The 23,041-nt window shown below is 40.4% G+C and overlaps 2 protein-coding genes across 10 annotated transcripts in view; one reads left to right on the forward strand and one right to left on the reverse strand.

Moving 5' to 3' along the window:
• Positions 1-9,193, forward strand: part of MAP7 (microtubule associated protein 7) — a 118,967-nt gene extending 109,774 nt beyond the window's left edge. For all 8 annotated transcript variants that reach the window (XM_071806503.1, XM_071806507.1, XM_071806501.1 and 5 more), the window contains 2 exons: positions 6,477-6,703; positions 7,384-9,193. In XM_071806503.1, coding sequence (XP_071662604.1) covers positions 6,477-6,703; positions 7,384-7,394 — 238 coding nt within the window. In that variant the 3' untranslated portion in view covers positions 7,395-9,193. The remainder of the gene's footprint in view (positions 1-6,476; positions 6,704-7,383) is intronic.
• Positions 9,194-10,800: 1,607 nt separating this feature from the next.
• LOC136100150 (uncharacterized) overlaps positions 10,801-23,041 on the reverse strand; it is a 31,396-nt gene continuing 19,155 nt past the window's right edge. The window contains exons 8-14 of one of the 2 annotated variants that reach the window (XM_065834991.2): positions 22,834-22,879; positions 21,565-21,695; positions 17,312-17,440; positions 15,880-15,994; positions 14,849-14,983; positions 13,498-13,623; positions 10,801-12,275 (exon numbers count right to left, since the gene is read on the reverse strand). In XM_065834991.2, coding sequence (XP_065691063.2) covers positions 12,154-12,275; positions 13,498-13,623; positions 14,849-14,983; positions 15,880-15,994; positions 17,312-17,440; positions 21,565-21,695; positions 22,834-22,879 — 804 coding nt within the window. In that variant the 3' untranslated portion in view covers positions 10,801-12,153. Of the gene's footprint in view, positions 12,276-13,497; positions 13,624-14,848; positions 14,984-15,879; positions 15,995-17,311; positions 17,441-21,564; positions 21,699-22,833; positions 22,880-23,041 lie in introns of both variants that reach the window. The other variant, XM_065834990.2, reaches the window with a different exon arrangement.

Raw genomic sequence — 23,041 nt, forward strand, 5'->3', positions numbered from 1 at the left:
AAACTTCTTCAGTTCCTTTCCATGAATTAACCTTCATAAAAACCACTCTAGATTTGCAGTGCAAGTTTTCTTGATTGGAATAATAAATACTATGCTTTCAGCCCAGATGTTTCAGTTTCTGAACTACTTGAAGCATTAGCAAGTTTTGCTTATGAAGCAGAAGTCCCTCATGTGAGATACAGAACTACTCATTTTGACTTTGCATTTAAAAAAACCAAACAACTTTGTCCCCTATAAGGAGAATTTGGAGAGGAAAATATTTAACATGAGGAGCCCTCTGTAGCCATGAAGCAAGTCACTCAGACTTTGAGAAACCGTTGAAATGCTTGAAACCCTGGTTTTGAATTGAGTGAAATCTGTTACATAAGCATGAGCTGTCAGTTATTTCAATTTCAGCAATGCAGAAAGCCGAATAATCCCTCAGTCCTTTCATGTTTTATGCAGGAAGTGCCAGAATATGCATGGCATCACAGAGCCTGTGATGGGGTGGTATGCTTCAGGGTGTGATTGGCACTAATTGAAGGAGGAATTTGCCCCCTCTCAGTCCCTCCATATGCCTGGGGGATCTTAGCCTGCAGTCATGCTGACATGGATGGTCCTGCTGGGATAAGTTCTGTCAGTGACACTGAGCTGCATTGGATGAGCTGCACAGAGCTGCCTCATAATTGTCTCAGGCAGCTATTAAATGTTAATCACTCCCAGCCTTATATGCACCTTGATGTTCATAATATTAGATGTGCCATGCTAACGAATGCTGTCCTGTAGCACTATAACCCATGTGAAAGGAACCTCAGAGTGGCCGACGTGAAGAATGAACACAAATGAGACTGAAGAACAGCGACTAAAGTAGGCTATGTGTATAAGGGGAAACTCGTGCACCAAGTCAGGGTGTGGAGGTTTTAAAAACATATCTACACTGACTGGGAAAGCAAAGGCTGGAGTGCTTCGTAGCACCACAGTGGCAGCTGAGCTCAAAACTGCTGTAGGGAATATAAAGTGGCATGGATTTTATGACATGATAAAAGCAGCAGGTATACCACCACTGGTACTGCATCTCATGTGCTGTGGTTTTCTGGCATCTAGATGTACCTGATATTGTAGCACACACACAACAGCAACAGGTGGAGATGGTCTCCTGTGTGACAACCTCACTCCAGCCCCAAGGAAGATTTAGCTTTTGTCTGGAAGAGACTTGAGCATTTTTTAATGGCAAGATAGCTCAGATTTTTGACCAGAACTCAAAAAGGGCTTTGCCTTGGGGACTTGTGGCAGGTGCGTGTGTGGTCAAGAGGAGAGGGTGAAGGAAAGGAGTTGTCCTCAGGACTAGAGCAACAGCCGGTCTTGTTCTCCTCTTATGTTGTAGGAAGTGTGGGAAGTTTCACTGGGTCCAGGCCAGAAGAAGTGTAAGTGTCAGTGTGTCTGTTCTGTACAACACTGGATCTGGCCTGAATGTGTGTCTTTGAACAGGACTGGTGGTTGGTGTTCAGCCACCAAACCCCAGGTACCTCTGCTGGGGGTCAGAATGCCTGTATTTGGGGGTCACTCCCCACACACTGCAAATGTTCTGTCCCTTGCAGCAGCAGTGTTGAAAGAAGGTGCCCTGGAAGAGGCCACTAGAGGTCTGTGTGAAGATCAGGAGTGCTCTTCTGGAGGGGGTAGTAAGAAGTTGCCCAGCTGCTGACCGTGCTGGGCAACTTCCACATCATGTCATCTATCCTGTGTCAGCTCTGTGGCTGTGATTCAGTTGGAAATAGCATGTTTACTTCCACTGCCATGAATGCAATGCAACTGACAAAAAATGAAATAATTCTGGTGGAGTTAAAGCAATTGATTTAAATACTTCACCATTCTCTGTTGCTGCTTTTGATCAGCAATGCAGATATCATTGTACTGGACTTCATTAGCTTTCTAAGACAATTAATCTTCATAAACACTACAGAAAATTCTGTGATCTGCATTACTTACTGTATATCTATTGTTAACAATTATTAGTTTTATTGATAAATAATAAGTTGCAGATGATAGATTCTTGCTGTTATCTATCCCACCTAACAGTTTGTCAACATTTTTATTGGTATTACTCCTCCTATGTTTTAAACAAATGAAGAATAATCACTTTTCTTTAGGCTTAAAGCTTAATCACTTTGCATTGTGAAATTAAAAAGCAGATATACGTGCTTGTGAATTGAGCTGCTTTACCATGTTAGTGCCGAAGGTTCTCAAATAGATATTACATGAATTCTCAATCGATAAAACCAATTTCTCTTTTCTTAGTTATCTGAGTTAAAATGATGTTGCTGGAACATGAACATGATTTTTGTGGTTCATAGTTTTCAGTGGTGCTGCAAGGGTTCTGATTTTGCCACCTGTGCTTCCTCTGAGTATCTTCTTCTCAAGCATATTTAGTTACACAATTTAATGCTCAAATGCTAATGAAGCATAGGGAATTATTGGGGTGGGGAAAGTGAGCTTACGTCTGACCAAAGTCTGTGAGGAGAAGACTCACAATTGAACTTAAATGAAGACATTTCTCATCTGGGTGCAGTGCGATGGAAAAGGCAACACTAAATACATTTTTAAATGGAGCATACCATGGAAATTTTCCAGTTAGTAATGTATCAGAATGATACATTATCAGAATGATCAGAATTACCAAGAAAACTTGGTGGTTCATGGAGGCTACAATATTACTAGTGGCATGTTAACTTCCAGCTAGATTCTGGGCTTGGATTTAAAAAACCAAAAAGTTGTTTGAAAATAAGATATAATGTTTAAGTATTTTCAAACTTTTTGTAAATTTTAAAAGATTCCAACACGATGTTTTCCAGATTCTTATTTTTTCTTGCTTTACTGAATGGTAGAATCCTGGAAGAAACACAGTGATAGGAGTTGGAGCCGGATAACCAACACAGCTGCCTAATCCATCTCCCACTTGCAGATTTTTGCTTCTTGTCTTTCTAATTCTTTGCCCAAGTTAGATCTTGTCTGCTACTTCTCAGAAAGTTATTTCAGTATAGTGGTTCATGTTGACAATATTTTCCTTATAGCTATTATAATGTAATTCCTTTTTCTCTGCCAGTTTTTAGAAATATAGAGTTAGACAAGGTGATTGCATCAATATCTTGTCCTGGAAAAGAATGTTATTTGGTTCACATTCTTGTGTAGTGTTCACTGCTCAGTCTGTGGGACAGCCCACTTCAAATTTTCTTTAGTGCTGCCTTCCCTTCCTTAGGCCTCCTCATTCCTGGCTGATTTCAGTGGTATTGTCTCAGTGGATTAAAAATGAACACTTCTTTATTTAAATAATCCAAAAGTCTGAGGTTCATTTTGCTGTTAATATCTATCTTTAAAATCATGTCAATAAATAAAGCGATTGACATTATCTTCCATATCAGGAAAAGCAGGCACAGAAGTATTTTGGCACTTTCCAAAGGCTTCCAAATCAGTATCTTTTTTTCTTATTTGCCGTTGATTTCAGATGCGTGATCAGAAAGACAGACATAAAATTTCTGGTCTTTTTTCTTTACTCTTTTCAAATTATTTACATACAGATTATGTCCACACAGAGTTTTGGCTAAAATTATCTACATGAGAAATAAATTTCAGTAGTGTTTAACTTTTTGGCTGTTGCAGTTCCTTAAATTAGCTGCTCTTTTCTCAGCTTCCTCTAGTCTGTCTTGTGAATATTAATGCGTTGCATTCAAAATGTGAAGCTGCACAGATACTAGGTTTTTTAGTTGCTTCAGATGCTTGCAAGACTGTTACATTTGAAAATGCACTCAGAGTAGCTTTGACTTTTTTGTTTTAATTCCATAGCTGTCTTGCTACAAGCACACTTATGGAATATGTTAGAATGCCAAAATTATCCTTGTCTTAGAATCAGACTTGCAATATTGTACACCTGAAAGGGATATCTCTAGTGTGCTGGATGCTGAGGCATTGCTAAAACACTAAGAACAGCTGTATCAGGTCAAAAATCCATTACTTTGTTGTGTGGTTTGCTTTAATGGCCTGTAGCAGTCACAGGGAGAGATTGTAAAGGGGAAAAAAAGGGAAGTACCAGGAGATCTGCTGGTCACTGAAGGGTTACTGAGCACTGTGGTCCAAACGCAACTACAGGCTCCAGTAGTCCCTAAGCTGCTAATTACCAGAAGCTGGAGGCTATACCAATCTCCTAGGAATTTGTCTAATCTTTTGAGTTTATGGCCTCTAAGATGCCCACTAGAAATAATTCCACAGTCCTGTTTTTCCTTTTGTTTCTTCCAAAGTTATTCCCCTAGTAATCTGGTAGAGCAAATAGCGCATAATATAGATTTTATAGCATAAAATACAGAAGATTCATAGTCATGATTTCCTCTTTTGTATCCCCTTTCTGATTTTATTGACTCCCCTGTCTCAAAGACATCTTTCAAGTCAGTGAAATCTGGTCTAAGTATGTAATACTGGCAGTGCAGTGACAAATAAATGTGAAGAACTGTTTCTCTGTGAAGTTAGCTGATCAATAGATAGAAACATTAACATCTGTTTGCAGAAGCAAGAGGCTGCTTCATTCTACCAATGCTTGTTGAAGTGCTATGCTGTCTAATTTGTATGAATGAGCAGTTGCTCTCTTGCCCCCCTTTTTCTTACCCCATCCATCAAAGTTGCTGTGTTATTGTAGCTCTGGTAAGGTTATTGGTAATAGATGGGAATGAAATAAGTAATAGGATACCTTATGGTGATAAATAACCTAGTAACTGTACATGATAAAGCAGGTTTTATTAGTCCTAAAGCATTTCACAGATTCTGCTCCTCAGCTTACAGATGTGGATCTCTGGCACAAAAGGGTGATGTGACTTGTGACCTCTCCAAGTCAGATGTCAGGGTTTCTGTGTCTGCTTGCAAACTCAGTGCAGTCAAACATACTTTTCACTTTGAAATTTGTTCAATGTATCCACAGATGAGAAAAAGGTGAGCGCTCTTCTGAAAAAGAACTGGTGATGGTTTGAAAAATGAGGCAGGCTGATAGGAAAGCCAGCATGTTGTGCTCACAGAAAATGAGGGCTTTGGATAAAGCGTTGCCACTTTCAAAAGAGCAATAATTATTTTCTGTCTCTTGGAGAGTACTCTAAAATAGTTCTGTAATCATTTGTGATGAGCTGCACACCCAAAGAAGCCAGCAAATGAAAATAACTTATATGTCAATTACAAGCAGGTTGTATTTTTGTTGGTGTGGGTTTTGGTGGGTTGGTTGGTTGGTTTTTTGTTTGTTTTTAAGACTAGCAAACATATTGTCAGGAGAAAATTAGGCTGTGAAACAAAGTCACCTGCTTAGAAATGAAACAAGGAAAGTGATAGCCTAGTTTCAATCTAGAAAATTGCATCTGAGCCTTTGTGGCTGAGGCATTTCCAAACAACCTGAACAGGGAGTTCTGAATAGTGAACAGGTACCCAACATTGTCAGGATCTAACTATTGAGGGCCTTAAGAAGCACCTGTGAAAGATCACATGATTTTTGAGTGTCAGTTGAGAACTTGCTCTTTCTTGAGGATCTTGTGGTCCCATTATTGGTCATGCTGTTCACTAAAGAGGCACTTTAGTTTCTCTCCTCTGGCGAGACGGCATTTGCTGTCTGCAAAGGCAGCAGGATTTGACAATACAGCACCTAATACAAGGGTTGAGAGGGGAGGGACAAGACTGTGAGACATGATCATGTGTTTTTGGGAGAGTCTGTGTAACCAGAGGATGTTTGTGCTGGTACCCTCCTGACTGGGGGAGACAGACAAGAGTTTGCTCATAGGGTGTCTCTATCAAGTGGAAGATAAAGAAAGCAAGTGTAGATTGACATGGGGGATGCTGGGAGGTGTTTCTTTTGCCTTGGGCATGATAAGCAGGAGGAGTGCAGAGTGGGGTAGTGCCTTGGAAATACACCCTAAGAACTTGTAGGGGAGGAGGGACTGAAAGAATTGTGCTAGTAAGGGAGCTCTTTCTCTGGCTGAGGGGCAGGTAGAAGAGGCTGCTCCAAAACTGGAGGCAGGCGGCGATCCAAAGAACAAAAATGACAATGATATTATTTAAGAGCAATTGCATTGATTTGCAATAAGAGTATGGCAAAGGTTATGAAAGCTGAAAAAGATGTTAGAGGCTGTAAACTGTGTTAAGTGGGTGGCTCGAGACAGTAGTGGTGGTGCTGCAGGGTTTGATTATTGCTTCCCAGGGCAGTTGCTTCTCAGCAGCACAGTGTCCATAAAGCTCTTTGTAGTTCTGGGTATCGTGCAACCACGTGTAACAACTATGCTGTGTTTGAGGGAAGGCCTATTTAGTACTTGGCTGCAAAAACAGTTTTTCTGCTGTGGTAGAAGCATAGTTTTGTTTTTACTGGCTGAAAGGATGCTCTAGATTAATGCAGACTTGTCAGTTTGTAATATTGTTTCGAGTGGGACTACGATTCTCTTCTACATGAAGCATATGAGGAAATACCTACTGTTCTCTTTCAGCAATCAAAATCCAGAGAAAAATGCCAATGAAAATGGAATGTCTATGCAGAATGATAACTTTGAAGAGATCATAAACCTGCCTGTTGGTTCGAAACCATCCCGGCTGGATGCCATGAACAATGATGGAAGCAATAGTCCCGAAATTCCTTTGAATCCAATTCTAGCCTTTGAAGATAAGGGGACTCTTTTGCCTCAGGTAGACAGTGTTCAGACACATCAAACAGCAGGTAGGTCTGCCTTGGTTCATTAATGTTTGTATTGTAATTGACAGAGGACCTAGAGCTCTTAATTGATACAAGTTAATTAATTTAAGCATTTTTAAACCTCACATAATATTGGGGAAGGAGTATATCTCTTTGTAAAGCCATGCATGCCAAGTGCATACAGGTGCTGTGCAAATTATGGTGAGGTCTTATCCTTTTTTTGAGGCGGGTTCTTGGTTATGCTGCACTTTCTGCCATTCGCAGTTGTTTGAAAACGTTTGCCATGTGCTTTCAAACAGAATCAGTAACAGTGACAACTGCTGTTCTGAGCTTATGGTCAGCAATCATCATCCGCTTCTGCAAGTGTAACGTCTCATACGCACATGTAGAAGGGGAGCTGGTACCTACTTTCTCTGTAAAATTTGGGATGTACTTCCCACGCCGAGTTCTTGCTGACATGAATACTGAGGGCTAGTTTGCAGCACACTAGATATTTCTGAATTACATCACAACTTTTAAAGGGTGTTAAGTAAGCAAATACTAATTTAGCAAGCTAAATTTGGCTATCATTTTCTTTTCTTTTTCTGTGGCTCAAAAATGTAAGGCAAATCATCTTACAGTAAAATAATTGCACAAATGCATTGCATTTTGAAGTAAGCGTTGCCACTCTGCTGACCTGTCATTTTTGATACATTCTGTTGTAGAAGTGATCTGATTGTTTCTCTGAAGAACCAAAGGTGATTATGAGCATCTCTGCAGTCAGTGGAATTTCTTCCATGCTATGAAGGAGTGTTTTATTTTTTTCTCTCCAGTTTTTTAAAGATTTCTTGAGTATCTTTTTTGGAAGGACTTTAGTAAAACCAGCAGAAGAAATGATGGGAATAGATTTGGATCACCTTTCTAATAGCTTTCATCACTAGAAAAATCATGCTTCACGTGCATTACTTAATATGGCTTTTTCCAACGAGCTTTTCTGTTAGTAAATGGATATTCCTGCATTCCTTAAGACACAGGACACTGGAATCTGAAAACAATGGGCTGATTTGGGTGGTGGGACTGATTCTTTTTTTTAAAAAGGTTGGTGTTGGTTTGAATGGCATAATTGTAAAGTTGGCAAAGAATCTTTTACACTTCGTGGTTCTAATACTTGAAAATAAATACCTCATTGCTCTACAAGTAGAGTTAATGGGGTGTTTTATTTAAACCTGTTGGTTTAACTATTATTGCAGAGAACTCTAATTATGGGGGCAAAGTATAGGCTTCTGTATCAGGTTCTTGTAAATGTAATTCCTACAGGGACATTCTGTAAATTGAGATGTCACTATGATCTTCTCGCATTTTCTCTAAAAACACAAGGCAGGTTTTAAAATGTGATGATTTGAAAGGATTATTTTTTCATGGACAAGAGGAAAACCTATCGTTCTCCTAGATTATGTATTTATTAATTTTGTTCAGTGCAGAAATGAATTGTTTCATTGAATAAATTAGAAAAATGTGGTAAAATGATACTGCAAACTTGATTTTTTCTTTTAGTTACATCCATGTTCGCTATACTATAAAAGATGTGTACGCATATGCGCACACATGTGCACACACACACACAAGGAAATACCTTGTTCGGAGTCCTGTAAATTGCTGCTGTTCCCAATGATGGAAGATTTTCCTTTGCCTTATCGGACTACTGAAGACTCTGTGAAACCCGAAATATTTGATTTTTGGATGATGAAGTAGGTTGGTTCGGGAATTTTTTGGTTTTGCTCGTTTCAGAGCAAATGGAAAATGGTCACTGTTTGTGCTTTTCATGTAGTGTGTGATTTTTATGAAGTAGTACAGCTTGAGTGATAAGAAAAGCAATGGAGGTTGCTTTCTCTTTGATGCTGATTTCTACTGTCATTGTTCCATCCCTTGCCTTTGGTTGCTATTGGGCAGAACTGTAAATTCTTGAACCTTTTTGTACTTTGATAAACAATGCTGTTGCAGGTAGAGCTCACTTGGTATTTGAGTTCAAAGCACCAAGCAGGGCTTGATGCATTGCTCACTGAAATCTCGGCTAGTGGAAATGGAGGTTGGTGCTACCGGAGAATGTACCATGAAGATTCCTGCGCTTGCCTTTGACAAGCACCAAGCTGGGCCTGTAGGAGGCTGTGCAGAAAGCCTGTGCCAGTGGAAGAAATCCTTTGAGACAAAAACTGAACAATTTTTGAAGAAATTGCTTTCTGCCACTGCCAAGTGTTCATCTTATTCAGGAGATGGGATAAAATCAACAGAAATGCAACAGAAAAGAGACTTCATCTGCCAGAATATATATGGAAGGGAAAAAACATCCATTCAGTCAGAATGCTTTCCATAGTAGCTTGTGACACAGTGAAATGAATTGGGTTCCTTTCTTGCTTTCTTTAGTTTTCCGCCTACATAGCCACAATATTTTGAAGTGTCTAAAATATGTAGTTTTTCTTTAAACCTATATATAGCATGTAAGTACCAAATAAAACTTGTTTGAAATATTTACTTTTATTTATATTTTCCCTTTCTTGCGTAGTTGAAGCAGATGTTTATCTGTGATGGAAAGATTCTTCCTGCTACTCCTGGTCTGCTTAAAACTTTTCTTCAAGTTTCCTTTAATCTCTTTATTTAGAATCAGTACAGGCTTACTTATGGCTAGAAACAGAGCGAAGAAATAGCCTGTAAGGTTTAGCTTCACTTTTAAATCTGAGGATTCACTTAGGCTCAGGTTCATATTATGTTGATCTTGATCCATATAGGCTCAGGTATAAATTTTGCTGATCTGTTTCTTGTGAGACTTCAGAATGTTTGCTTCCATGTTTGCAGTACAGAGATGAAGAGCCTGCTTTGTTTCTCATGTGTGTGCCTGTTTTTTGGTTTTGTTTTTTTAACAGGATTGCAGTAAAAAAAAATAAAAAATAAAAAAATATATATATATATAAAATAGTATTCATTCCAGGTTTGCTTCATCTGAGAAAATTTTCTCCTTTTCAAGAACCTGACATACAAGCTAAAAGCTAGGGATTTGGGAGTGGAATTAGGTGTATGAATCAAAAGAACCTTAGAAAAATGAAAAGTGACAGAAATTAAGTCTTGGTTTAAGGTCCTTAATTTAAATGCAGGGAAAAATACTTTGAATGTTGTTTGTGATTAAAAAAAAATGGTATCAAATGAAGGTCAGCTCCTCTGCCTGCTATTGCAACTGGTTTTGTTGTTTGCGTTATCAGAGGCAACACTTAACTGCACAGCCAGGTAGAAGGAGCAACTCTACAGCGACCGGCGGCTGTTCTGAGGGCTGGGAGCAGTGACCTTGCACAGCAGCTCAGCTGGGCTTGGGAAAGACTTGGCTCCTTGCTCACATCTTAACAGTGCAACAGGAATGCTTGGGAGGTGACACTCAGGGAGTTTAGTTCAGCAGATCACAGCTACTGGGTTGTTCATTTGCTTTGCCTGTTAAACATGTCTTTTGTCTCCTCGGTCCTCATGAAGAATGCTTTATTTTTTTCCTTCTTGCTAAGACCTTGAAGTAATGTTTGTAATTAAATGCCTAAGAAAAACAGGCAGATTCTAATGTCGTTGCTTAATATTGCACTGATTTTTCTTTTTGGAAAATAGCCTAAAGGCACCCAAGGAGGTGGCCTGAAGTTTGAGATTTTTCTGGTTTTATTCCTAGCTGTGTGATTCAGCTCTTTGTAGTCCTCTGTTTTAATACACTCAACTGCCCATGGGTGAGCACATGGGTCTTTGACATGCGATCCCAAAAGAAAATTCCCATCACACATCAATATTGAAAATATCATACCGCTTTATCTGGTTTCTGTCTGCCCTGTTCTTCAGGTATTTTTACTGTTCTGCAGAGAGGATTTTGAGTGTGGCTTTTGCATATGTGTTTGTTTTTGTTGTTGTTTTTGGGGTTTTTTTTTGTTTGCTTTTTTGGTGTGTTTGTTGTTGTTGTTTGGGTTTTTTGTTTGGTTGGTTTTTTAACACTACTATTGGAGAGAACTTTCAGTTACTAAACACATCATTAACAGAAATGCCTTGCCTAGGCACCAAAACTAAGCTTAGATTTTGGGCACTGTAAAATGTACTGTTGAGCTCTTAGTTGACAGAACGATGGGTTTTTTTTTTAATTATTATTTTTAATCTCACTTTTATGCCATGTTTGTAGGTAGTAGCAGCTCTAGAGCTCTACTTGCTTGTAAGAGTTATACCATGGTCAGAAACACCTCAGAAGACAGGAAACTCTTCTGAAATGTTTTCATAAGAAACTTTGCTGTCTGTGAGCAGATGTTCACCAGAAGAGTGGCTCCAAAATGTCAGCGTTCCAGCAGGATTCTTGTATTTAAAAACAAGTGTATTGACCAACATTGGAATTAAATAACTAATAGATTATCATTAGATAACTGTTCTCTTACAAATTAAAACCTACATTATAAAACTAGTGCTCCATAATTTCAAGGCTCTATGCTACTTTTTTTTTTTCCTGAAAAATACTATTTTGATTGGCTGAAAGGTCTGTGAGATTCTTACCCTCTGGAGAAGAGAGGTGAGATTGCTCAGTATCCTGTATATATGTAAGAAATTTATTTGAATTTAAGCATACTACTACTACTTTTGTTCTTTAACTCCTTTTAAAATGATGCATCAATATAAAAATGTAAGATCAATTCCTAATTTTGCAAGATTTCTTTGCTTTTTCCCTCTTGTAAGTACCTTTGGAAATACTTTGTCATCTGCAGAACACAGATTCCTATATTCAGACAACTGCCACCCAAACCTTTTGCAGTGTCTGCTATATTCTAAATGTGCTCTCTGCAGCATTTACCTACCTCAATGTGCCTTTGCTTTTCTACTGGAAAGGAGTGCCTACAGAGTATCAAGGGTCAGCCTCAATTGCTCCATTTTTGTTTCTTACGAATTTCTTAGAATTTCTTTCAGCTGTCCCTCAGCAGTTATTTCCTGTAGTAACCTGTTTGCAACTTTTATACTGTATGTTAATTCAGTTATTTTCTAAAGTCAAGTCCCTGGAGTGTGCTCCGAAATAAGGGACACGGAACAGAAACAAAATAGAGATGAATGCGGAGTAACTTGCGTACTTGGGAGATGCCTCTTCAGCAGAATCAGCCTATTTTGGGAGTAAAACCTCAGGAATACAGCACTTGCTTTTTGGAGGGGGCAATGAGGAAACCCAAAACAAAGCACAGATGATTACCCAAGCGTAACAGGTGTTTTCCAAGCCACTGGAAGGAATGTAGCTGTAGTCCTCAAGCATACGTAAGCAGCCAGCCAAAGCGTTTAAGGGATTGTCTTTTGACCTGCTCTGATTCTTGTTATCAGAACATCTCTTCTATGTGATGAAACTGCAAATAGCAGGAAAACTTTAACTACAGGAACCAATGAAAAGACTTGTCTTCTCTGAAAGTTCAAGCTCTTGGATCTGGTAAATTTTCATATGCCATCTGGCTTATATATTAACTGTCTTCATGGTAATTAGCTGCCCTGAGGAGCTCTTGAGTTTCTTCTGTTTGCTGACGGACTTGCTCAAGGAGTTTGGCCATTTGGCTTTTTCTGAATGCGAAGGCAAATTCTGGATCTGAAGAGAAAAATAAGTGTTAGGCAACCTGCTGCTTTTCCTTGTGTTCTAATGCAGATGCTTAGAATGCTTATATTTCAGGTTAGATGTAGTTGATGGGTCTTATTACAGTGTGAAGTATAGCGAAAGTAAAACAATATTCTTCTACCACACAAAGCAGATACAAATTCAGTTTTCATCCCTGTGGCCATTAGAGATGGCTTGCTGCAAAGTTCTCCTGATCCAGATGTCTAAAGCTCACTTGCCAAATTCAGCCTTATGCAACAAATGCATATCATGATGTAGCAGGGTCTTGACTCTGGCTCTGCATATGTGAAGATACATGCTATATACATTTATTACCATATTATAACTCTCATCTGTATGCAACTTCTACCCAAAACCGTGGAGAGGATAAAAAAGAGGGGAAAAAACCCCCAAGGAACAAAATTTAAAGTATGAAAAAGATGTGAGAATTGCTAACTTTAATAGCTAATAATGCAATTTGCTTGTTTGCTTCCTTTATGAAAATAAACTAGATTCATATTTGAAAAGTTTTTGGGTTGCATCTAGTGTCAAACATTCTTATATCAGATAAAAACATCTGTACCTGTAGTCCTGTTTCCCTGCTAATCAGAAAGCCTTTATAGAATCATAAAATCATTTTGGTTGGAACAGACCCTCAGGATCATTGAGTTCAACCATAACCTAATCAACTCTAGCACTAAACCATGTCCCTAAGAACCTCGTTTAAATGCCTTTTAAACATCTCCAGGGATGGTGATTCCACCACTTCCCTGGGCAGCCTGTTCCACTGCCTCACAACCATTTTCGTGAAGAATTTTTTCCTAATATGCAATTTAAACCTCACCTGGCACATTTTGAGGCCATTTCCTCTTGTCCTATCACTTGTTACTTGGGAGAAGAGACCAACACCCTCCATGCTACAACCTCCTTTCAGGTAGCTGTAGACAGCAATAAGGTCTCCCCTCAGCCTCCTTTTCTCCAGGTTAAACAGCCCCAGTTCCCCCATCTGCTCCTCGTAAGACTTGTGCTCCAAGGAAACAAACTCACTCCCTGCCTTTATCATAAGATACTCTTAGTTACTTAAAAACAGGTAAGAGCTATCCTTGAGATTATTCTGTTTGCTTAACTGAGTGGCGCTGGTCATTTCTGTTACAAATTTTGACAGGAGCAGGCAGCAACTGAGCTCTGAGGGGCTTGCCCAGCAGTAAGGAGGTACCTGCTTGCAGTCTGCAGAAAGTGGCGATGCCCAGCTGCTGAAAGCGGATCTCTTGGTGGACAAGAAAATTCTTGAGGTAGGCCTGAATCTCCCCGATGTGATGCTTCAGCAAAAGCACCATTTTTTCTGCATAAATGGGAGAACCAGAGGGGATCAGTAGGAGCCTTTAAAACACTGAAAACTGATTCTTGTAAAACATAAAGATCATTAATGACTCATCTACCTTCAGCTACAACCAACGTTACTGCAAAGAATGGCAAAGGACTTCCACATGCTACAGCCTCTAACAGCATTGCTGATACCTGAGGTAAACAAAAGGCTGGGTGGGTGTGGTGCTGGGAAGCTGGTCTTTGTGTGAGGGGCACGTCAACTTACGGACTGGTCCACTTGTCATGCAAACCCACCCGTGAAGCCGTTAGGCTGTTGTGCTCTGTTCACCACTTGAGACTCTGCAAATCCTCGATGGTAGAATTGAAACGGTTTTGTGGTTTCTCTAATAAGAGACTAATTTTAGACTTAAGTTTCTCTCACATCTGAGGATTAAAATCTTAACCACGCTTTTTTAGAGAATGTGGCAAGAATTATCTGAACTGGTTTTTTTGCCAGTCTTAAAGGCCCTCAGCTGCATGGGACAATGATATTAGGTATAGAGTAATTTGTTTTCTGAAGACAAAAATAATGCTTTTTTCATTCTCTCTCACTGAAACTTAAAAAAATAGGCTATGTTCTTAAAAGCCGCTTCACTTCTGCTAATCTAGTCTCAAATTACAACAGCAGCATTTGGTTCAGTAAGATGCTTTCCTTTTGTTGGTCAGGGAGCAGAGATGACTTAAAATTTTGGAACACAACCATTCACTTGTCATTGTCTCTACCAACCTCTGCTCCTATTTGTGGGGAATGCCATCACCTTGAATATACTGAGGAGGAGGCTCAAACAGAAAGATGCAACAATGCCTCTTGTCTGAAATATGTTCTCATCTTTCCCTTGGTAAGGAGTATTTTATGCTCTCTCACCTTCCTACTTAAGTTGTTTTTAAGGACCTCCAAATTGGCTTCAGACCAGCACTGCAGAATGGTGTGGTGCTTGAAGAAGGCAACAAACACCTGAATCAGGTTTTTATCTGGTCCTTTTTTATCCCTGGGTTTCCTCATGTGGTCAGCGCTGTTTTATGTGTATTTCAAGGATGGCTGTAGGTGCTTTTTACGTTAATAAAATTGTAGAGACCAGGTGAAGGATGCTGGAGGAATGTTAAAGGTTGTTTGGCAGTTAACTTCTTTGGGAAAAGGCTTATTTCGCTCCAGATAGCCATAAATATATTTGAAAGCACAGTTAATGCTGTGTGACAGTTACCATGACCTATCACGTGCTGGATGATGGAGGCAGCTTGAAAGGATGTCTCAGTATGTTTCAGCTGGCCAGCCAGTCTCACCAAGCACTTTGTCAAGGGTTCATCTATCCACTGGACCATGTGTAACATGGCTCCCTCTGGAAGACAGATAAGAGAGTGGTCAGTAAACAGAAACTCCAGCGTCAAAGAAATAAAGGTGAGAGGTCTGCCATAAACCATACTGCCTAAATAGGAAATCCATGAAGCCACCGGAGAAGCAAAATAAGTGCTGAACTTGCACAATATGTTTAGGTTGTAAAACAGGGTCATGTCCTGAGGTTATGCTCTCAGTAAGGCAGGGCTGTGGATTTGATTCACAGAAAGGCTAGTGGATTTTTATTTTGTTGGTTTCATGTTCTGAAAGAAAGAACCACTTTATGTACGATATCTACTCTTGCCTAGTGGGCTTAGTCTGTCCAGCAGTTCCTGGGCACCTCTTTCAAAATTAAATGTGACATGTCACCAGTTGCATGGCAGTTACACCACATAAAAGAGATGACATGTTTGACAGACAATGTCCAATGCTGGAGCAGGCTGAGAAAATTGATATTGATCTTTTCTGCCATGGGGAGTGCTCTACATTCCACGGGTGCTAATCTGGAATCTCATAAAATCTATGTGCAAAAAACTTAGAGCCACTTTGTATTTTACTTTTTTTCTCATATTAGTTTCTGCTATTGTGAAATGAATTCAGTTGGAGAAACTGGGCGGTGTTACAAATAAAAAGAGGGAATACAGCAGTCAAGTTCAGCACAAAGAATTTTGAGTAAAAAATTGTAAGCAGTTCAACAGAGAAAAGTGCAAACTACAGAGCCCATGTGTCTTGCCAGGGAGTCGGATCTTTCTCTTCTTAAAGCTCATGGCAAAACTCCCAGTGAATTTAAAGGAAAAGACTTGGGCTGTACGTCCATCTGTGCTTCATCTCCTATTAGGATTAATGAGCGATACGCACGCTTCTCAGATTAAGCCATTTCTGGTGGGGTTGCTTCCCTACCTTGCTTTGCTAGCTTAGCAAGGCAAGATGTCACATAATGAAGAGAGTCTTCTTCAGTGTCAGTAGAAAGCATAGTCTGGAGGAGACCTTCAACACATGTGCTTTCGATGATTCTCTGCAACAAGAAAGAGATTCATGTTTAGCACTTCCATTGTGGTTTTTGTGGTGTCCAAGGACCTCAGAAGTACTGAATAACTCTTAGCAAAGGCTAAAACATCAGTGATGGAAATGTCTCCTCCCAAATCTACCACAGCCAGGTGAAAAACACCTTGGATTGTTCAGAGATCACCGTATTTTAGGCATTTCTCAGGGCTTGCTCTGCCTGTGGGATGTTATCATGATCACAGATCACTCTGAGCTCAAAGAATTTCCTGACCTATTGCTGCTGTACCAGGTTGTATGTCAGTATTAAGCTGTCATTTGCTCGAGTCTTGCTGCAGAGGTGAATAAGTTGGGTGCTCCAGGGCAAAACATTAGGAAATGTGGAAGTTTTTCAGTTTTTATGTGCCTCCAAGGCTTTGAAAACTTTCTGGTGTTGAAATGCTCTGATCTGCAGAAATATGAGATGACCTCTGACTAGCAAAGGTGGGTTCTGTTTCTGGAGAGAAATGGTATGAATTAAACATTTCTATGTATCTCTTAGGTTGAATCTGCTATGCTAAAAGTGGTGTTGGATAGCTTGTCTCTGTACTGTGATATGTATTTTAGAAAGTGAGCAGAAAATAGATAGGAGATTCTGTGTGTGCTGGCCAGGATTAAAAGCACATGAGACCAAGGAATGAGTCCTGAGTCACCTGGAGGTGACTGGTTACCGGTGAAGTTGAATCACAAAGTCATCAGCTCTCTAGGAGGTCCTAATAACACGTCTCCATGAGGGAGCTCAGGTGTCAGTCAACAAAAAGGAATATCTTTTCTGTGTGCTCATTTTACATTGCAGTTTTTTACTTGCTGCTTAGTGGTTGAAGCTGGATTCCAGACTGCTGCCTTCCCAGCTCCCACACTGTTTGTGTCCTCTTGTTCCAAGGACTCTGATGTATTTTACGGATGGTTCCTTAGAATTGACCCTGGAAACCTGGCACTCCCACTCATGTCTGTGGGTTCACTTGTGCAGTGACAGCTAAATACATTGCACGGCACATTATAAAGCTTTATGAAGGTGAACCACCTCCCTTCATAGGAAAAATTAGACATTTATTTTTATTAGCATTTCTGTATTGTATTGGAAAAATAAAAGTAAACCCCCTTTTCATTATGGAGCATCATGTCCTTTTCTTCATACATACAATTTTGTGTAGAGTATCCTTGGTGTATGTTTCATTTAAAACAAACAAACAAACAACAAACCCATACATTTCTGTGGGAAATGCTGATTTGACATAAACATAACTGCAACCTCCCAGGTCTAGTTCAGTGAAAAATATTGGGTACCTACCTCTGTGGTTTTGGAAAGGCTCAGGTTTTTGATGATGCAAGCGGCATGGGCAACTATCACAGGGTCTGTTTTATGCAGTGACAGTAACATCCCCAGGCTCTGCAGTAGCTCAGCACACGCCAGAGTGTCCTGAGAAGAACAACCGCTATCTCAATTACATCATTAGATCCAATACAGGCAACACAATGCAACTTTGAAGCAAATTATATATAGACAGATCTTAGCTCTGAAAGGAGCAGTTCTGAGCTCATTTAAACCGACAGTGTAGGGGCTGGGTCTATACAGTCTACTGACTGGCACTGATCTATAGAGCACTTGCTATGGAAAGCTGGAGTCTTTAGGGTCCAGTAATTTGCACTGAATGCTTCTCAGAGGTTGTTGGTAGGCAGGGGAAGGACGTGTGATCCTGACTGGAAGGAACAGTGGTCAGGATAGGTGTGAAGGGCAAAAGTACGTGGTGAAGTAGAAGCAGCAGCGTGACCTTACCTTACCTACAATAGTGGACTGTCTAGATCAGTTTGTGATCAGGCACCACTTCAGTAACATGTTCTGAAGAGCATCTTCTGAGTTCATACATACGTTTCTCTGCCGACAGATAATCTCTTTGAATGTAGTCTTCCTTCAGTTACCACTAATATTACTTGAATCAGATGTTCTGAGTTTGGATTACTGCCCTGGTAGTTTATTCAATAACAGGATGCATTAAGGGGGCGCTGCTGTTTATAAGAGAAACCTGATCTCAGCAGCCTTTGGGTTAGGTCCACAGTAAAAAGCAAAAGATTTCCTCTTGGAAGCATTTTTTTCTTTCAGTCTCTTTCCCTTAGGAATCTGAGGTCTTTATGCAGTTCATATATTTGTTAAAAATCAACTATATTATTTGTCAACAATCACCTATATTATTTGTCCTACTTAGAAACTGAGGCACATTAGCAAGAGTGTGCAATATAAAACAAATCATTGGTCCTATCTAAATTGAGGAAAATCTCATTCTGAAACTGTGAATTCTGTGAAATGTCAGGATCACTGAAACAGCATTGAAAGACAGATGTCTTTAAAAATTAGTTTAACTTACATGTTTCTTTTATTTAGCTTAATTTGAAAAAATGCATCTTATTTTCCTTTAACATCAGCTGACATCTTCACTTACGTTCATTTACAGAACTGTCACAACCAGCATTCCCAAAATAAAACATGCAAATAGATGGAAAGGGCAGTGCTATACCTAAATTCAGGGCATTTAAAGAATCCTATGTGCAAATATGGCTATAAATTTTCTCTATTTTTATTCTTCCTTCTTTTCAAAGGCAGAAAGAAATATTTTAGATAACCCAATTAAATTACCACGATGACTGTGTTCCGTGATTTTGGACCAATTGTCCTCTTTTCTATGTAATCCCATCAACTACGTATGGTACACTTATTTGATTTGCTACAGCCTGAGAGAAGGAAGTTGTCTACAGACTATAAATGAACTTTCTAATATATAATGACTTCCCTGCCAACTTCTTCTATTTGTTTAGGACCTATGTTTGCAAGTGACACTACTTTAAATTTTGATGAACCTCTTTTCTGGCTGGCAAATGGCTGGGATCCAGATTTTGTTTTCTGGCTCAATCTTCCACAGTGCAAGAGAATCATGATAAAACCAAGTAAAAATGGATTGGGTGGTTCAGATGGATATTGATCTAACTTCTCCCAAGATTATTAAAGAAAAAAAAAAAGGGGAAAGTATTCCAGCAGCAACTGTGCTTACAACTGCAATGCTGCTCTTGCACCCCTTATCCAGGGATTTCTTGCCAAGGTAAATATTATCCCCTTTGCCAGGTTGCAAGATGGGAAGGCAAGATTATTTTGTACCTGGAGTAGGAAAATCAGGGGCATCATCTGGATTAGACAGGCCCTGCCACCCTGACTTTGCTCAAAGGAATATGATTTTAAAAGCTGTTTTCTCAAAAACGCGTGACTCTTTCTTTAGTGTTTCAAGGCTGGGCTGTCCTTGGGAGAACTGAATAAAAGTCCTGCTGCAAGAGGGAAGTTTTCCAGCACTTGCTTGGGAATTGTTGTCAACAGCCTGGCCAGGAGATTGCAAAAAAGGGGTTAAGCAGAGAGAGGAGCTCCTGTGAAACATTCCTAGGGATTTGCTTCATGGTAACGAAAGGGCAGATGAATTCTGCCCTATTGTATCCTGGGTAGTATTTGTAATAATTCAAGCATCACTTGACTTGCTTGTAAAGGTTAGCTTTGTTCGGTGGTTTGTTTTCTAACAGCTGTTCCCATGGAGAAGTCCCTCTTTCACTCACTAAGAATTCAGCCTGGGTTAGAGAAAGAAATCTTGAAAAGGTTTGAAAAACAGGCCAGAAGAGGCATGGAGGTGGGGAGGCAGGATATGAGTAAGAAGAGGTCAGGCTCTTCTCAGAGTGCCTGGGGCTCCCTTGCACAAAGCAGCAACATTCAGCAATCAGGGACAGCCGTGTTTGCTCACTAAAACAAATTTTGAGATGTAGATACTTCTCACTGGAGAAAAATCCTTGAGGGGGATGCTTTGCTTTCCAGCCTCCTGCTGCTCACCCTTTTCCCCCATGAAGGATGGGCTGTTTCACTGTTGGGGTAACAAGTGCTTTTGGCTGTTCCCACTGACGCTGCGACATGCCCTTTGTAGCTGGGAGTTTGAAGCGCTGGTAAAGGCTGGATTCAGGATCAGGAAAGAAAGGAGCTGTGGGCACTTTCTTCTGGGAGAACAAAAAGTGTAAATGGTGTTTGGGAGCAAGAAAAGCAAATACGAGTGAGGACAATGTTTCAGCATAATGCCTCATATTGAGTAATGTTTTTACTTTGCAAGTAGCCTCCAACTAACTTAATGTATTTCAGTTGTAAGTTTGTTAAGAGCAAATTGTGTTTTGATTGCATAACGCAGTTTGACAAGCAATGAAGATGCTTTGTGCTAATGCAGCCAGCACAAACCCTGTGAAGCCACAGTGCCTGTGAAGAGCTCTGTATTCTAGTTGCTGATTCCCAGGGGTTGAGCTTACCCATTTTTTCCATCCCCTCCTGAAGTCACAGGAGGTGCAATTTGGTTCATACTGCGCTGTGTACATGCAACTGAGATGTAGGGCACCAGACCTGTAATTCTCCAAGGATGTTTGAAATCAGACTGAGTGTATTTCAACCACAAGAAGCACCTAAGCCCAGCTATGGTTACTCAAACTGTCTGTCACTGCTGCTTAAAGCAATGTGGCAGGAAAGGTTCTCACATTTTTTTACTTTACCCAAAACTCTCTCTTAAAAGGTTGTTAGCCTAAGACACCTATCAAAAAAGACTTTCATATCCATATTCCTAACAATGTCTTTAATTACTGTAATGGAAAAGCACAGTTAAAAATAATAATTTGTCAGTTTTGCTATTTTATGTGGAATGTTGAAAGTACAGCAGAAGTGTCTGTTTTGTTTATTTGCTAGAGTTTATTTCTAGTTAGACTTCTTAATGTGTTTGCATAGTGTTGCGCTGTTAATGGTAGTGTTTATCCTGAATCTGGGCAAAAGAACCATTCTATAACTAAGACACAGGAAAGTCCTTGTGAATTAGCTAAAGACAGATAAGATTTCAAATTGCATTAACCCCCCTTCCTGTCTTGATCCTAATTCACAAGATGTCATATTTATGCAAATGTGCTTTTGAATAACTGTTCATATAGGGAAAGAACATATTTTCGCACTTTATTTTGCACTGATGCACTTTAAATGCACACTCAAATTTAGTTTCTCTGCTTTTCAATGTGTGGGGAAGCTCTGTAGCCAAGGAATAACCCTCAGCTGTCTCCATGGCTGCAGTCTCTCATGGTGCCAAACCTGTGTCCTGCACCTTGAATACCCACCTAGAGATGCACAGCCTGGTAATGGAGGGGACCATAGGGAGTTGCAGAGACTGGGGGGCAGTGTTTACTCATCCAAAGAATCTGACACCCATCTTCCCCTCTACCCTCCCCTTGATCCTGTTATAGGTAACCTGATTAACTTTGGGATCCTTTGGATCCCACTCACCACAACAGAAAGGCTCCTTGGGCAGTTAGTGATGGTGCAGATGCAGCAGACAAAACCCCACCACTTCAGTGGGAGATAGAAGGGTTGGGAAGCCCCTCAGAGTCTATCAGTCAGTCACAAAATGTGTTTCGTTTGCAGTTTTGCCATCATAACAAAACTCAGATGGTGGACAGAGCTACTCTTTCACCATGGTCTTGAGAAATGACCTCCCCTACCTGGTGGTGCGGGTGCTGGGACAGTATCCAGAGCAGGGCGATGGAAGCACGACGCACGTCCTCGTTGCCGGATACCAGGAGAGAGCACAGCTTGGGCAGGACATCCTCAGCAATCATCTCGGCCTGGATGTCTGCTGGTTTGGGAAAATGACCGTGGTCAGGGAGTTTCAGGGTACCACAAGGTGGCATTTGGGTCCTTACTCCTAAACATTTGACTATGCCTCAGTGCTGAAATTAGAGGGGACTTCCTCCTCTCTGTGGGATGGGACAATGCTGGATGTTTGGTTATAAAAAGAAACACTCACTTGTTCTGGGTCCTTTTTCCAAAGGATTAATATTGGCTTGAGAGCAGAATGTAGCTCTGTGTACTCCTCAGTTTGTGTCTGAACCTCAGTGAGAAGAAATGAAGGAAATTTTCTGAGTCCTTTACTGGCATAAGGCCTGGTAGGAAGATGCAGCTTCTGCTGGACAGACAGTAAGACCTCCCCAAGCACCACCTATCTCACAGAGTCATCGTTAGCTGGGGAGAGGTCAGCCATCCTGGCTGAATCTGTATATCCCGTTTGTCCCCGCAACTTCAGCAAGTGCTTTTGGACACTACAGGCAACGCCAGAGCAGCCAGCAGATGGAGTGATAGTCCCAAAAGGCCAAGCAGACCAGGGGTTTTCAACCATGCCAAGGAGCAGCACAGCAGTTCCTTCACTTCCAGCTCCACTGTAACTGTGATTGCTTGAAAATGAAGCATCTCTGTGTTTTCTAAATGAACAACTCTACCCTGGACCCTGGGGCTCTAGTGTTGAGTGTGCCAGTCCTCTGCTTTCATCTCCCAAGTATGCTGTAGGAACTGATCTTGGGCATTAATAGGATATGATTTTTTTTAAGAGGATGACAAACACTTGGGAGAAAATTATATTTAATGACAGACAGATTCATGCCTTGGGAGAAGGCAGGTCCCTATTCAAGCAGCAATTTCAGGAGACATTCTGTCCTAAGCAAGTTTAATGCCCAGGAAAACATGGAAGGGAAAAAAAGAGACAGTTGCAAAGGCTCTGTGCATGAGACCTCTGCTTTTTCTCTCACTTTTTCCAGGTACTTCCCTATGCTACCTGGGAGGTCTGAGACTGGTTTAGTTAGTAAACTGCACCTCCCTCTTCCCTTGTTATCTCTTTGCTTTTACTATGCAAGATTCCCAGCCCACTGTGCTCACTCTGAAAGACAGAGAGAGAAAGAAAAAGAAACAGTGTTGTTTATCTCCAATATATTGCTTACCACTGGTAGCCAAATTTCTTAGGCAAACACATGCCTGGCTTGAGACCTGCTTGTGTCAAAAAGGGAGGGGGCAGGGGGGTGCAAACGGGAAAGAGAGGGGAAAAAAAAAAGAGTGGTTTCAGTAATGCATGTTCTTGCCTATTGTACACACAATAAATGTGACAACACTAGCAAGCTATTACATTATCTTCAGAGAACAAATTTTGGG

Source organism: Patagioenas fasciata, chromosome 3, assembly GCF_037038585.1.
Source record: "Patagioenas fasciata isolate bPatFas1 chromosome 3, bPatFas1.hap1, whole genome shotgun sequence".
Taxonomy (NCBI): domain Eukaryota; kingdom Metazoa; phylum Chordata; class Aves; order Columbiformes; family Columbidae; genus Patagioenas; species Patagioenas fasciata.